Source organism: Anomaloglossus baeobatrachus, chromosome 2, assembly GCF_048569485.1.
Source record: "Anomaloglossus baeobatrachus isolate aAnoBae1 chromosome 2, aAnoBae1.hap1, whole genome shotgun sequence".
NCBI lineage: Eukaryota > Metazoa > Chordata > Amphibia > Anura > Aromobatidae > Anomaloglossus > Anomaloglossus baeobatrachus.
Genome location: NC_134354.1, coordinates 524,006,935 through 524,023,800, shown reverse-complemented (window position 1 = coordinate 524,023,800; position 16,866 = coordinate 524,006,935). Strand labels below are relative to the sequence as shown.

Here is a 16,866-nt window from a genome sequence, read left to right as displayed (position 1 = left end):
AGATTGGGTTCCCTGACCTATGTTATGCAAGGAGGGTCTATTTTAAGTAACTCTTCTCTTAACTCCTTGCCCAAATTTTGGTTCTTGGTCACTTTGTCTTCTGGTCTCTAGTTCCTGCATTTATCTGTTTCGAATCTTCCATTATTGGCACAGCTTGGATACCCATCCTGTCTGAGCTCTCAACTCCTCACCACAGCTTTCTTCCCCAATCCCATTCTGTCTGCGCCAACCTTGGACCATTGGATTACTCCTCTTTCCCTCCTGTACCTCGCACCTACGCCACTGACCCTCTGTTTAGGTTCTGCAGTTCCAGGGACTGCCCTGGAGTGGTACCTGGTGTCTCACATCCCAGCCTATTCTCACCATCAGAGGCCCTAGTGAAGACTCAGTAGACAATTGGTCATGCCCCTACAAGGTAAGCCCAGCTCATGGCACAGTGGGTCCACACCTACCAGCGTTACAGCGTGACTCATGACAGAACAGATGGATGGGCATATATGGCTGGCGCAGTAACAGGCACAGACCTCAACTCATCTTGGACGCCAGCAAGGTGGAGGTGGGTTACTGCTATGAGCGTTTATTATTAAACATGAGCTAATTTGACCTTTTCGGGATTGAAGATTGACTCAAATAGTTTTTGAAGACACTTTCTTCAAGCAGTGGTACAGGAAAAAGTCTGAATCATTTAGGAAAAACATGGTTTTTATGCAGGACAGTGCTCAATCACATGCATCAAAGTACTCCAACTTTGGCTAGGCAGTAAAGGCCTTAAAAAGAAAGAATAATGACATGGCCCCTTCATTGCCTGACTTTAACCCTGTTGAGAACTTGCAAGCCTTTTTTTAATCAGAGATTTACGGTGAAGGATAACTGTGTGCCTGGCTGAACAAGGCTTGGATGGCTGAAGTTGGTGCTGCCCAAAAAGTTGATCGCCAACAGATTAAGAAAATGACAGACTCCATGGATGGAAGGCTTATGACTTTTACAGAAATATATGGGGCTATATTGGTCACTAATATTTTTTTGATATGTCAGAAATGTATTTTTTTATTTAGTTATTCTCACATTAACAAATGAAAATAAACAATTGAGATGGGAAAATTAGTTTCCCTTATAATTGCATAATAATTCTGCACACATGGATCTTCATATAGGAAAGAAAAAAAAATTAAATTTGACTTTCTTAAATATTAAGGTTTATTATTTGGATTGCTCAACAGTAAAACAATAATCAAAAACTTGTTGCCTAATAATTGTGCACACAGTGTATGTTAGTGACAAGTAAATGCCCGAGCACCCATATAGCAGGATTGGCACTGTATTCTGCTTGTGCCTTGTAAATGACCTGTTATCTCTTCGCTTTCCGTATCTGCTGCATGTTGCTTCCATCTTGAAACTTTCATTTACCAGTCAGTATCTAACAAAGGATCACATAAAGAAAACTGAATGTAACATTGTGCTGCATTTAAAAACGGAATTGAATAGCAGGCCCTCTCTTGTCCTGACACCCAGCACCGACAGTTACTGTGTAGCTTTGGAGTGACATTTCTTATCTATAATGACAAAAGCTAGATACTCTTAACTATGCCCAGAGGCACGTTAAGAAAAGAAAGGTGGAAAAAAGCTACAGTATATTACCATGATTTCTGAAAACCCACACATGTCAATGACTGCTCGAGTCTAGGTTTCCTCACAAATTGGAGTCTCAAGAGTCCATGAACATTACATGTAGACGTGTTCACCAAATTATTAGCATTGATTTTGACTGTTCATGTTAGAAGTACCAGAAAATGTGACATGTAGAACCTTAAGAAAAAATGTAACTTGCATATTTTTAGAGTGCACCTGTTGATTCTGGTGACAGAATAGGCTGTCGCGTGTGTGCGTGAGGAGTAACGCTCACACCGTTTTTTGACTTTTCTCTCTCATTTTCAGTAGTCACTCATCTTTTAGGTGTAGACTGGTTGCCATGATGTCTCTCATACACGGCACACCCAGATATGAGGGATTCCTGCTCTCATCTGTCTGTGTAGCACATGTTCAGAAGGAACATCATAGAATCACAGAGGATATGATGGAAAAAAAACTGACTAGTGTAGCAATAAACAGTTACTAAAAAGCAGCATCAATACATTTCTCCCTTTTATTTGCTCATCCCTCATTATCCCCCTCTTAATAAACTTCAGTTGGCATTGTAATATATGATTCTACAGATTAGTCTTTCAGACCATACGGATTTTAGCTTTTTTTCACAGTTAATATTCAGATCACAGGCTAGGGATAGGAGAAGTGGCTCATTAGTGGAGAAACACACATATTTTCTCAATGTGATACAGTTTTTTACATTCTCTTATGGTGTATGCAAAGTAATGAATATTACCGGTCACTGCATTGTGTTAGTTTTTTTTGCAATATTTTACCTTTTTCCTTTCTATATGTAGTCACTTTTTCGTGGCGACACAGTATAAGCTTTGTGTATGCGATTCAATAAGCGCAGCTCCAGTGAAACATTACCTTCATACAGCAGTCATAGAAAATTTGAAAAGATGTCATTAAAAATTTGGGCCTTGATTTTTTTTTTCCTGCATTCGTTGGTTTTCTACCTCTGCTTCACACTGCCTTAAGAGAGTTCACTCCTTTTTTTTTCTCATCCTCCCCTTGTGTTTTATTTGTTTAAGTATTGAGCAGTTGTTAGGAAAATGACAGTGTGTTGATTTTTAAGAGGGAATCGATATGCAGAACTGGAGCCGCCTGCCAAAAACCTTTCCATGTGGCTTTGTCTGGCGGATCCAGGGCCTGGATGAGTAAATACTGTGCATAGCTGATGGGTAGGCAGCAGGCATCAAACAGCCTTTAACTGGGCCAAATCTGTCTTCATATTTGATTCAGCTACAGAAAAGGAGACAAGAGCTCAGGTCACAAGCCTCAAACTTTAATAGTGTCTTAAGGGCTTCAGGATGTCCTGATGAGGTATTAGAGGAAGTAATTCAGGAAGAAAGGGACAAATAACCATCTCCGGATGCTGAATGACCCTTAAGGTTGACCGCGTCAGAGTGTTCAAAGACAAGTGCAGACCTGCACTGATCCAAGAAGTTCTTATTACACACTGGCTGCTTCCCTTTGAGAGCAAAGATCTAAGTCCCCTTGTCTCCTGACCCTTATAAATAACAGACGCGTTAACGCCTTCAATGCTTCCAGGCACTTGCAAACCGCTAAGTAGTGTTATGCCTGCTTGGTGATCCCATTAAATTTTCCTCATTAGTAAAGGAAAAAAAAATCGGAAGTCATTTTATTTTGCTTCCATGACTGTGGTGGTTTTGATGAGGGTGTTTTCCTGGTGATTTGTGCTTTGTAATTTATAACCCTTTATGTGTTTGATGTGCGCTGCTGTGAATTTGATAGCACAGAGGCAATTATTCTTAATACACTACAGATTTAACGCCGTTTTCCCATAGACAAAATGGGTTATAAGGACAGTGAATGAATCGATAAAAATATAGTCAAATAAGTTGTTTTTATTAAATTATTATAAATTATTTGAATTAAATTATCACTATTTGTATAATGGTTTTTTTTTTAGGTGTGATATTTTATAAAGATAACCTGTATCTGGATGTTTAGTAAAACACGCTTTACATGGATTGCATTAGTTTAAATGGTGGTAATGTAATTCAGGGAAATTGAGTACTCCGATGCAGCTGTTATTGCCGGTGAAGTTAAAGAAGCCCAGTTTTCTGTAAATGGAACTTTTTAAGAAATCTTAACCCCGCTTAAAATAATTTGATTGTGTAGCCCCTTAAGAGTTAATTCTGTCGATTCCTTTAGGACCCCAAAGCTCTGCCCCAACAGGGAAAAGCTGCATTTTGAAGTTGTGTCTGGAAGTGCATTGGGGCATGAGGGTGCAAATCTAGCTCCTCAGTCAAAGGGCTCAAGAAGATGTCCAGCTGTCGGGTTCACGTCGGGATGCCTGCTGACGGTCTGTGCATTGCCGTTTGTGCTCGGACTGAGTTTATGGGCATTTGCATGAATCTTATCAATGTCTCTACTGAGCAGCACACTGCCCTGGTTGATTGACAGGTGGTTTGCTCTGGTATACAGCCACCGATTTATCATTGAAGCTGGGTAGGGTGCTGCTTGGTAGAAAATGCAGCGGAGGCTGAGAAGCTGTAAGTGCATCATCACACCCCAATGCAACCTTCCAGACCCAAATTCAAAACAGTTTCTTGCCACTTATGGTATCAACAGGCGTATCTTTTATAGAGCTGCACAATCATATTAATGGTATTTTAGGGTTTAAAAGTTTCTGACAGTTTCCCTTTAAACCCTTAACATACTTTGTAGCAATATTTCATGAATAGTGAGCACGTAGTTCTCACATAAAGACTTCCTACTATGGAGGGGAGATGACATGAGCAGAAGACGTCTGGCCATTCCATGTCTAGCCAGTGTTGAATATAACTGCTATAATTCGAGTTAACTCAGGATCCAACCTCTTAACCTACTACATGCCACAGTCCATGCCAACCACAGCTCCTAAGTGAATATATAGAGTGAGGGGCTCCTGCCATAAACACACAGTGCCCAGGCAACGTGATCTTGAGATGGTAATGAATTGCCATGGTAGTTCAGAGCCTGTGGGTATGCCATGTACTGGATTGTTTTAGACTATATGCTAGTGTATTTTTAAAATGATTTCAGGATTTGGTCCCTTAGTGGGATAAAATAAATTTAAAAAAAAAAATTAATGTCTTTAGAAAAAAAGAGCGCAAAAAAACTCTCAAACTCTTTAACATTTTGAACGCCAGACTTAATGAAGGCAGTGCTGGAGTAAATGCGCCTAATTCATTAAACGTTGTGTACCTTATAATGAATTAAGCGCATGTTTCAGCTGCTATGTGCCGCCGCCAGACTTTGCCTGGCATCTTCCTTCACGAGCTTCATCTACTTTGGCAGAGCTGGCCAGGATTGGTGTAAAATAGCCAAAAGTCACAACATTCTTCAAGTTGCAGAACAATTTTCTAACATTTCAAGGTGTTTTGCATCAGACCTCTGGCAAATGAATCAAGCCCAAAGTATTTGGTGTACTTAGACTATTGGTGTCCGGCACTATGGCTTTTGCCCTATGCCCCAGTTTACGCTTTCTTTAGTGGGAGTGAGAGCTGCTGGACTCATCTGTTACTGGGTTATCAACCTGGAGAATAAAAGGATGAGGTTTTTTTAATTCAAAACAACCAAGCCTCCTCTTCCCAAACGACATCTGTCAGGAAAGGATAGGGGCCAACACATATACATTAGATGGTTCGTTGTCAACATAAAAAACTATTTCACAAATAGGATTTTAATCAGTATTTTGCATTCCTGTTTAAAAACCCAAACCAGGAAAGAGTCCAAACAAAGAGTATGATTAGTAGTACATAATGTTCCTATTCTCTTTGTAGGTTCCACATCTGGGTTTGAGTTAGAAAATGCCGGTACAAAATACTGATGAAAAAAATCACCATGTATAAGTGGCAGAAGTCTAAAACCTCACCAATATCAATGGGTTCAACTGACACTTTAATGTATATAGGGGGGCTGGCCAACTGATTGTTGGGGGAGATGTCTATCGGGCAAGTCTCATTTCGGACTGCTGATTTTTGTCCACCCAGAAATAAGCCACCATCAGAGATATTGTTGGCAATAGAATACTGTTGGCTTTATAGAAAAAGAACACTCGGCCTTATGAGCGCTTCTGTGTGAGGGAGAGACAGTAAAGTTGGCTGTCAAACAAATGGCCGACGCATCATTCGGCCAATAGCCAATATGGGGCCCTTAAAAGTCTTTCCTGCGGGGCCAGTGGGCCTTCATACTTGTTATATTTCTTGTCAGTTCTATTGACGCTAGCACTGGCCACATGCCTTAGATAATTGACTAGTTAGCAAGTAATTAGTCTCTTAAAGTCATTCTTGATGGAGGGGCAACTGTAGTCCTTATTACGTTTCTTCAGAGGTATCCAGCAGTTATTTGTTACGGGGTGTAATATGATAACTGGAAGGAGGGGCGCCTAGACTGGCCCTCAGACTAGGGGACCCTAAGTTGTCTCTTATTCCAGAGGTATGCCTGATGGCGGCAAGATCTGCACCGCCAACATTGCCCTGATTCCTGAAAATCCCTCTTCCCCCATTTAGGGGAGGTCTGGGACAGGAGAAATATATCCCACAAATGGCAACATCAGGGGAAACCAAAGCTCAAACTCACAGCAAGCACACACAGAGGAAATGATAATATGTGCTCAGGGAGAAATAAAGTACAAGGAGGAAATAAAATACAAGGGTATTTCCACCACACCGCAAATAGTATACAACAAATCACCAAAGCAAGATCAAATGTACAGGACTGGTGTCGCTGGAGCTAAGCTAGAGTTATCATCGGCATGGGACTCACAGCAGCAATTCACATACCAGCAGGAATTAACTCCCGCTAGACCAGACACCAGAGAGAAAAAAAAACGGGTGACACCCTGCTCTGACTGAGGAACTTAAATGTACTAGGTGACGTGTCAGACTCTGCAGTATGAATAGAGTCTGAAGACGCCAAGCTACCTGGTGAGTTAAGAGCAGAACACCGCATGACTTTACTAATCCTTGCTAGCTCATTCTTGGCTGATCTGTATTACACATAGCAGTGTATTGGAATTTAAAGTTATCTGCTTATGTATTTTTTTTTCAGAAATTAAGGTACAATTCATCTAAGTGTTGACTTAAAATGTCAACATTAGGACATAAGACTATTTACTTGCTCAATATATAAGGGGTGCTTCACACACAGCGAGCTCGCTGCCGAGATCGCTGCTGAGTCACGCTTTTTGTGACGCAGCAGTGACCTCATTAGCGATCTCGCTGTGTGTGACAATGAGCAGCGATCTGGCCCCTGCTGCGAGATCGCTGCTCGTTACACACAGCCCTGGTTCGTTTTCTTCAAAGCCGCTCTCCTGCTGTGACACACAGATCGCTGTGTGTGACAGCAAGAGAGCGACAAATGAAGCGAGCAGGGAGCAGGAGCCGGCGTCTGACAGCTGAGGTAAGCTGTATCCAAGATAAACATCGGGTAACCAAGGTGGTTACCCGATATTTACCTTAGTTACCAGCATCTGCAGCTCTCACGCTGCCTGTGCTGCCGGCTCCGGCTCTCTGCACATGTAGCTGCTGTACACATCGGGTTAATTAACCCGATGTGTACAGCAGCTAGGAGAGCAAGGAGCCAGCGCTAAGCAGTGTGCGCGGCTCCCTGCTCTCTGCACATGTAGCTGCATTACACATCGGGTTAATTAACCCGATGTGTACTGTACCTATGGTAGGAGAGCAAGGAGCCAGCGCTCAGTGTGCGCGGCTCCCTGCTCCCTGCACACACAGCTGTGCGCTGGTAACTAATGTAAACATCGGGTAACCATACCCGATGTTTACCTTAGTTACCAGTCTCCGCAGCTTCCAGACGGCAGCTCCGTGCAAGCGCAGCGTCGCTTGCACGTCGCTGCTGGCTGGGGGCTGTTCACTGGTCGCTGGTGAGATCTGCCTGTTTGACAGCTCACCAGCGACCATGTAGCGATGCAGCAGCGATCCTGACCAGGTCAGATCGCTGGTCGGATCGCTGCTGCATCGCTAAGTGTGAAGGTACCCTTAGTCTTTCTTGTTAGTTAGGCGTTCAAGATAATGACATGATTACAATGGATTAAGTAACATAAAAAAGCATTTACTACTGTGATCCGGTATGTTAATGTTACCATCTTCAGTAAGCAAAGATAATGTCGGAAGGAAATATTTGATCTCATCCATTTGGAGCATGCTTTGTTTTCTCTTGCTTTTATTCTGAACTCACAGGGAGTCTCTTTATGTGACATTACTTTTTATGTTGCATTACTTTGTGTGTGGTGATTTCACCTGAATGAATACATCAGAAGATAAGATGCTGGATTTTTTTTTTTTTATGCAGTAAACATCATAATTTTCTCTTACAGGTTTTGGCTTTGTAACCTTTGAAAATGAAGATGTTGTGGAGAAAGTCTGCGAGATTCATTTCCATGAAATAAACAACAAAATGGTATGTTCACATCCCAAATAACCCTTAAGAATTGCTAGTTATGATTGTATGTATTCAGAAATGATATTTATGTAAAATAGCTCCCCCATGTAGAGGAACCAAATGTGATTCTCAAAGTGGCTATATTTTGAGCATCGCATTGTATATTCTTGTTCTTGTACCTTTTTTAGTTTTCATTTATTCTGTACGTCTACGAGTGTCTCTGTATAATATTTCAGTATACTGTACCAAAGAAATGTTTTGCACTAATAATGCCAGTTTGATATCTTTTTATATAAAGATTATAATTTGTCATAAACGACATTGAAAAGGGGAAAATATTGTTCTATATTTAACGCAGGAGGCCTCTTCCTCTCCTTTATCTTTCTCAAAATTGGGGCTGCATATAAAAATGATCTTTGGAAAATTATTGAGTCGCTATCTTGTTAGAAGACCAGGGAAGCTAAGTTCTGCCTTTTTAGATATTTCACAACTGAAAAAGGCCTATATGGATCTATTTTTTCTGGCAGAATTTTAACTGATTCTAAAACCTAGGTCACACGTAGCGACGCAGCAGCGATCACGACGACGATCTGACCTTATCAGGAGAGATCTGCCTGTTTGACAGCTCACCAGCGACCTGCCCCCAGCCAGCAGCGACGCGTGGAAGTGATGCTGCGCTTGGTAAGTAAGGTAAATATCGGGTAAACAAGCAAAGTGCTTCGCTTGGTTACCCGATATTTACCTTGGTTACCAACACACACCGCTTAGCGCTGGTTCCCTGCACTCGTAGCCAGAGTACACATCGGGTAATTAAGCAAACCGCTTTACTTATAGTTACCCGATGTGTACCTTGGCTACGTGTGCAGGGAGCAGGCAGACGGCTTTAAGAAGCTGCAGACGCTGGTAACGAAGGTAAATATCGGGTAACCAAGCCTTTGCTTTGTTACCCGATATTTACGTTGGTTACCAGCGTCCGCAGAAGCCGGCTGCCTGGTCCCTCCACATTCAGTTTGTTGCTCTCTCGTTCTCACAGACAGCGATGTGTGCTTCACAGCGGGAGAGCAACAACTAAAAAATGGTCCAGGACATTCAGCAACGACCGGCGACCTCACAGCAGGGGCCAGGTCGTTGGTGGATGTCACACACAGCGACATCGCTAGCAAGGTTGCTGCTACATCACAGAAAATGGTGACTTAGCAGCGACGTCGTCTTCGCTCTCGTTGTGTGTGACATGACCATAACACTAATTTTAATGAAACTTTTACACTATTACAGCACAGACTATCAGGAAAAAAGCTATGTCCATGGTGAGCCTGGGTGGTCTCACTTTTTCAAAAAGTTTAGACAGTTTGGATAAGAATCTTATCTGTTTGACTTTGTAAATTGAGTCTGTCTCAGACTTTAAAGCCCCCCATCACATTTAACGACTTTCCAGCAATCCCGAAAACGCTACGACCTGATAAGGATCGCTGGTAAGTCGCTACATGGTTGCTAGTGAGATGTCAAACAGTCAGATCTTCCCAACGACGCAGCAACTATACAGCGACCATAGAGACCTGTATAATGATCTCGGTGGTATGTGTCTGAGCTCTTAAGTTGTCAATAAGGTCGTTGGTAAGGCGTCAAACTCACCGATGCATCCTGCCCAGCAGGACCTCGACTATCAAAAAATGGTCCAAACCACTCCGACACGACCAGCGATCTCACAGCAGGGGCCTGGTCTCTGCTCTATGTCAAACATATTGAGATCGCTGGCGAGGTCGTTGTTGCCTCACAGAATCTGTGACTCAGCAGCGATCTCGCTATGTGTGAGGGTACGTTTAAGTCTTTCATACACAATAGGCTAATGTCGACTGACCCAACTGATTTTGACGAGTACAGCTAACAGCCTAGTGTGTATTGGGACCTCGGACAACTGATTGTCAGAGACGTTTAGGATCTGGCATGTCCGTTTTGGACTGATTATCCTTTTGTTCACCAGGAGATAAGCCAACCACCAGACATATCTTATGGTGGCTCTCTTAAAGAGAACATAGGAGTGCTCAGCTCCTGTATATGAGAAAGATGGCTGCCAGCAGAATGATCAATCAGTCATTTGACTAACCGCCATCTAATGTATATAGGGGGCTTTAGGTGTTTATTCTCCTTCCAATATTAATTCACACAACAGTCCTCAATATCGAGGGAGGCCACTTAAATAATAATATAGAATAGCAATTTTAAGAGGCCAAAATACAACTTTTAATCCTGTTCACAATAAGAGCCTAGATCAGGTACATGAGTAACCCAAAGCTCCTTGGATTGCTGACAGCTTCAGCCTAGAATGTATATCCAGGGAGCCACTAAACATATAACAACATTAACAGAAAAACAAAACATACATAACAAAAAATTGAGTAGATAATTTCGCTCAGAAAAGGACAGTGGTTCAATATATGAGTACAAAAAATGATCAAAAATAACTCAATATAATTAAACCATAAAGTGTATAGTGGTCCTCCTAGAGGAATCCACCTATGTCAAGGTTTTAGAATGAGTTGTCAACAATCTCACCCATTTCTTGAAGCTTGGGGTATACTAGGGTTTCCTCTGCACGGGTCCTTGCAGTCACAGCTTCAGAATGACCCTATCATATCCCTAAGGAAACTCTTAGTACCTGTTACCCCAATAACTTCCGCCCTAACAAGGGCAGACCACATCTAACCCTCTCTTAGTGTCCTTATAATGTTCCTGGCCCTTGCTCCGACGTGTTTCATCTATTTAGACTCCTCAGGGGACTCCGGTATCACATCAGAGGTCAGAGGTCCCGTGCCCAAGCTCACATAAAATACACTAAATACACTTAGTGTATTTTATGTGAGCTTAGGCACGGGACCTCTGATGTGATACCGGAGTCCCCTGATGAGTCTAACTAGATGAAACGCGTCGGGACGAGGACCAGGAACATTATAGGGGCACTAAGAGAGGGTTAGATGTGGTCTGCCCTTGTTAGGGCGGAATTCATTGGGGTAACAGGTACTAAGAGTTTCCTTAGGGATATGATAGGGTCATTCTGAAGCTGTGACTGCAAGGACCCGTGCAGAGGAAACCCTAGTACACCCCAAGCTGCAAGAAATGGGTGAGATCGTTGGCAGCTCATTCTAAAACCTTGACATAGGTGGATTCCTCTATGAGGACCACTATACAATTTATGGTTTAATTATATTGAGTTATTTTTGATTTTTTGTACTCGTATATTGGACCACTGTCCTTTTCTGAGCGAATTTATCTACTCAATTTTTTGTTATGTAGGTTTTGTTTTTCTGTTAATTTTGTTACATGTTTAGTGGCTCCCTGGATATACATTCTAGGCTGAAGCTGTCAGCAATCCAAGGAGCTTTCGGTTACTCATGTACCTGGTCTAGGCTTTTATTGTGAACAGGATTAAAAGTTATATTTTAGCCTCTTAAAATTGCTATTCTATATCCTTACAATATTAAGCAACCATTATTGGGCAGTTATTCATTATTCAACACTCCTTTATCGTTAAAATATTGCATAGCTTTGCTCAGAGATTGGCATTGTGCTCACAAAGCAAATGTCTAATGGTAAGATCAAAAAATAAATGAGTTGTGCTTCCGAGCTGTTTAGCTCAGTTACATTAGGGCTGAAATTTTCCCTATGACTATAATTTAGATATTATGCTTCTGGGTAGTCTAGGACACACCCCCAGGCTCTTCATTGGTTGAAGCTGATGTTTGAGCTCTCTATGAAGATCTACCTCCACAGTTTTCTAGATCTAAAAAAAATCTCACCAAGATGTCTTTGCATAAAAGCTGATGTCCTGGAATTATTATAGCATATTTGCACAACTATTAGACAATTTGTATTTCTGATGACTAATTTTATTATTGAACAACTACAGTGTTGTCAATCAATCCAAAAGATCAATAAACCTGAATATTTAGGAAAGTAAGGCTTTCTCTTTCTTAATGGGATATCTATGTGTGCAGAATTATTGGGCAATTATTACATAATTACATAGGTTGAAAAAAGACCTAGGTCCATCTAGTTTGACCTTCTTCCACCAATTATACATTTCGTCACTAAATCATGTATAACCGCCAATGTTGTATGTACTAAGGAAATCATCCAGCCCTTTATTAAAAGTTGTTGTGGTGTCTATTACTGCCTCTTGTGGTAGAGCATTTCACAGTCTTACTGTAAAGAACCCTTTCCTATTTAGCTGCTGGAATCACCTTTCTTCCACTCGCCCCCCTGGTCCTTAGTATTGTCTTTGGAAGGAACAAGTCATGTGCCAGTCCTTTATATTGACCACACATGTATTTATACATATAAATGAGATCTCCTCTGAGATGTTTTTTTCAAACTTTTTCAACCTGTCATCATATGGGAGGCCTTCCATTCCTTGTAGTAGTCTAGTTGCCTGCCTTTGAACTGACTCTAACTTCTGAATGTCCTTTTTAAAATGTGGAGCCCAAAACTGGATCCCGTATTCCAGATGTGGCCTTACAAGTGATTTATAGAGGGGTAACAATACGTTGGGATCATGGGATCTAATCTCTTTTTATACACTCTAAAATCTCCTTTGCTTTTGCAGATGCTGCTTGACATTGAGTGCTGCTGCTCAGCTCAGCTTACTTGTAGCCAGAATACCCTCGTCTGCAGAATTATTATGCAACTAAATAAAAAAAATGTATTTTCACATCTCTATTGTTTATGATCATCTGCAAAAGTTAAAATAACCACCAAACAACTCATAATGTGCAAAAATATATTTTTGACATTTCAAAATAATATCACCCTTCTTTTCAATAACTGTTATAATTCCACCCATGAATTTTCTGTTTCTTAATCTGTTGTCGAACAACTTTTTGGGCAGCACAAACCACAGCCTCCCACACAGTGTTCAGAGAGGTGACGGTTTTCCTTCACTGTAAATTTCCCAGTTAAGAAGGGCCCACAATTTCTTAATAGGCAGTCAGGTGAGGAAAGAGGCCATGATATTATTCTTTCATCTTTAAGGCCTTTTATTGTAGCCAAGCAGTCAAGCACTTTGATGTATGCAATGGGTATGGTCCTGTATAACAATTATGGCTCCTTGAAAAATGTAGACTTTTTACTTTTCCACTGCTTGAAGAATGTGTCTTCAAAAAACTGCCAGTATGTTTGGGAGTTATAGACATGACAATACCACGCTCCCTAAGGAACACATAAACTGGAGAACGTGTGTCAATAACCTAAAATGCTTGTAGGGTGAGACAGATTATACATATAGTGCCAGATAAAGAAAAAAAAATATTATAAACCAACTGTAGTTAAGGGTGTAGTATTTTCAATAATGTTTTAAAAATGTTTTTAAAATGGGGGAAGTGTAAAAACAATGTAGTTAGCGCTGTGTTGCCTTCAGCGTTCTCATTCCCTCCAGCGCACACCGAGCAGATCAGACTGGATCCCCTATTCTGGATTTCTCTCCAGACAACCAGGGGTTATGCATCAAAGACTTTACATCAGCACTGTAAGTGCTCCCGTAGCGGAGCCTCTGAAACACCTTCTATTCTCCCCAGCTGTGCAAAGTTTAATTCTTTCAACCAGGTAGTGCAAGTCACTGCTAGTCATAGCTTTAAGGACTTCCTATACGTTTCAATCCATGAAGGCAACACACTGCTAAATTGTTTTTACACTTCCCCCGTTTTAAAAACATTTTTAAAACATTATTATAAATACTATACTCTTAATTCCAGTTGGTTTTATAATTATTTTTTTTAATTTTTTTTATCTGGCGCTATGTACAATCTGTGTCTCAACCTAAAATGCTTGTAGGGCATCAACACATGTTCTCCAGTTTATGTGTTTGTTAGGGGGCGCGGTATTGTCATTTCTATATCCTATTGTTTCTTATCAATTGTAGGTGATGCAGGGCCAATTCTTACCTGCAGCACCTACAGAAGTGTGAAAGGGTACTTGTGTTTGTCCCTGCCTCGATGTCTTCTTGTGACTAAGGGTACCTTCACACTTTAGCGATGCAGCAGCAATCCGACCAGCGATCTGACCTGGTCAGGATCGCTGCTGCATCGCTACATGGTCGCTGGTGAGCTATCAAACAGGCAGATCTCACCAACGACCAGTGACCAGCCCCCAGCCAGCAGCGACGTGCAAGCGACGCTGCGCTTGCACGGAGCCGGCGTCTGGAAGCTGCGGACGCTGGTAACTAAGGTAAACATCGGGTATGGTTACCCGATGTTTACCTTAGTTACCAGCTCACACCGCTTAGCTTAGCGTGTGCAGGGAGCAGGAGCCGGCACTGGCAGCGTGAGAGCTGCGGAGGCTGGTAACGAAGGTAAATATCGGGTAACCACCTTGGTTACCCGATGTTTACCTTGGTTACAGCTTACCGCAGGCTGTCAGACGCCGGCTCCTGCTCCCTTCACATTCAGGATTGTTGCTCTCTCGCTGTCACACACAGCGATGTGTTCTTATCAGCGCGAGAGCAACTATAAAAAAACGAACCAGCACTGTGTGTAACGAGCAGCGATCTCACAGCAGGGGCCAAATCGCTGCTCAGTGTCACACACAGCGAGATCGCTAATGAGGTCACAAAAAACGTGACTCAGTAGCGATCTCGCTGTGTGTGAAGCACCCCTAACTCCAGTTTTTTGTATATAAGGTTTGGGAGTTATTTTTAAATCCATCTTCAACTTGAAAAGGTCCAAATTGCTTATCTTTAATAATAGCAGCCCATATTAGTACTCCACCTCCACCTTGCTGGCATCTGTGCCGATCCTGCCATGGGCTCATCCATCTGGTCCTTCAAGAGTCTTTCTCCTCTCATCTGTCCATAAAACCTTTGAAAAAAATCTGTGTTCAGATGTTCTGGAATATGACAGCACTGGGGCATAATTGGTTCCTGGTCACTTCACAATTGATTCTTCTCAAATCTTTGGCAGCTAATGTACATCTTTTTTTTTTTTTTTTTTTATCAAAGCATTTTTTGTGAACCTGTAAACTATTTTGAAAACTTTTGATGGCTCTTTAATCCCCCCCCCCCCCGATATTTTTGTTCTGCGTTTCTCTATAAGACTTTTCAGAGTCAGTTAAATCTCCTTTTAGCCCATTTTGCCTTAGGAAAATAAGGGTGTTGATGTTCTTAGGCCTGGCTCCTAGATTTTTTGCTTATGTCTGACTGCATGCCCCTCTTGCCTATTTTCAGAAGTGGCCGTTGGCGTACTTTTTTGCAAGAAAATGTAGCAAACTTATTTTTTTCTCAATGATTAGTGGTTATAAGAAGTTGGAAACTTTTTTACGTTTCTTTTTTTTTTTTCAATCTCTGTAATATGAGAAACCTACATTGATATAAGAAGTAAATTAACAGAATTTTATATACACCCATTTTTTGTATATTTCAGCTTATTTCATCTTTAGTCTTTGTCAAGCACCATTCCCTTTTTCTTCAAACAGTGTAGTTATGTATGCATTGTATATTGGCCTTGTATGTGTTCACAGAGTATAAATTCAATAATGGAGCTTTTAGAGCGGATAAGATCAAAGCAATCTTCTTAGCATATGCTGGAGGCCTGACTCAATATTTGACTTGCTAATTCTTTCCTAGGGCACGGAAATAATATTGTTCATTTTGTTCTTACCGTTACATACAACTGGGATGAAAAAAAAATACCTTACATTAACTCTAGTTAAATCTTTTGTCCCTAAAATATTGTGCCAGAGCCCCGACTGTTTCACTAATCGTACTATTAGAAAGAGGAGGTTTCTGAAGAGGTACCTTTACTTGTAATGCCATTTAGAGCCATACATGTAAGCAAGTTATTTGTGACCTATTTTGAAGTGTTAAAAATGGTGACGTACATCATTTACAAAATTCCCAGTGTAACTTTATCATTGATGAAGAGGTGATATTTACTTTTCGGTTATTCCTTTTCTTGCCTCTAGCTCTTCTCTCTGCCTCTAGCTCTTCTCTCTGCCTCTAGCTCTTCCCTCTGCTCTAGCTTTTCCCTCTGCCTCTCTAGCTTTTCCCTCTGCCTCTCTAGCTCTTTTACCTGCCTCTCTAGCTCTTCCCCCTGCCTCTCTAGCTCTTCCCCCTGCCTCTCTAGCTCTTCCCCCTGCCTCTCAAGCTCTTCCCCCTGCCTCTCTAGCTCTTCCCCCTGCCTCTCTAGCTCTTCCCCCTGACTCTCTAGCTCTTCCCCCTGCCTCTCTAGCTCTTCCCCCTGCCTCTCTAGCTCTTCTCCCTTCCTCTATAGCTCCTCCCTCTGCCTCTATAGCTCCTCCCTCTGCCTCTCTAACTCTTCCCCCTGCCTCTCCAGCTCTTCCCCCTGCCTCTAGCTCTTTCCCCTGCCTCTAGCTCTTCCCCCTGCCTCTAGCTCTTCCCCCTGCCTCTAGCTCTTCCCCCTGCCTCTAGCTCTCCCCCCTGCCTCTAGCTCTTCCCCCTGCCTCTAGCTCTTCCCCCTGCCTCTAGCTCTTCCCTCTGCCTCTCTAGTTCTTCCCCCTGCCTCTCTAGCTCTTCCCCCTGCCTCTCTAGCTCTTCCCCCTGCCTCTCTAGCGCTTCCCCCTGCCTCTCTAGCTCTTCCCCCTGCCTCTCTAGCTCTTCCCCCTGCCTCTCCAGCTCTTCCCCCTGCCTTTCTAGCTCTTCCCCCTGCCTCCGTAGCTCTTCCCCCTGCCTCTCTAGCTCTTCCCCCTGCCTCTCTAGCTTTTCTCTCTGCCTCTCTAGCTCTTTCCCCTGCCTCTCTAGCCCTTCCCTTCTCCCCGTGATTATAGAATCCCATCAGTAATAACTGCCATCTCCTATCTTCGTAA

General features: G+C 42.2%; 1 protein-coding gene across 6 annotated transcripts in view; it reads left to right on the top strand.

Moving 5' to 3' along the window:
• The window catches only part of MSI2 (musashi RNA binding protein 2), a 934,763-nt gene that overhangs the window by 604,247 nt on the left and 313,650 nt on the right, over positions 1-16,866 (top strand). For all 6 annotated transcript variants that reach the window (XM_075336584.1, XM_075336585.1, XM_075336583.1 and 3 more), the window contains exon 8: positions 7,994-8,076. In XM_075336584.1, the coding sequence (XP_075192699.1) occupies positions 7,994-8,076 (83 nt within the window). The remainder of the gene's footprint in view (positions 1-7,993; positions 8,077-16,866) is intronic.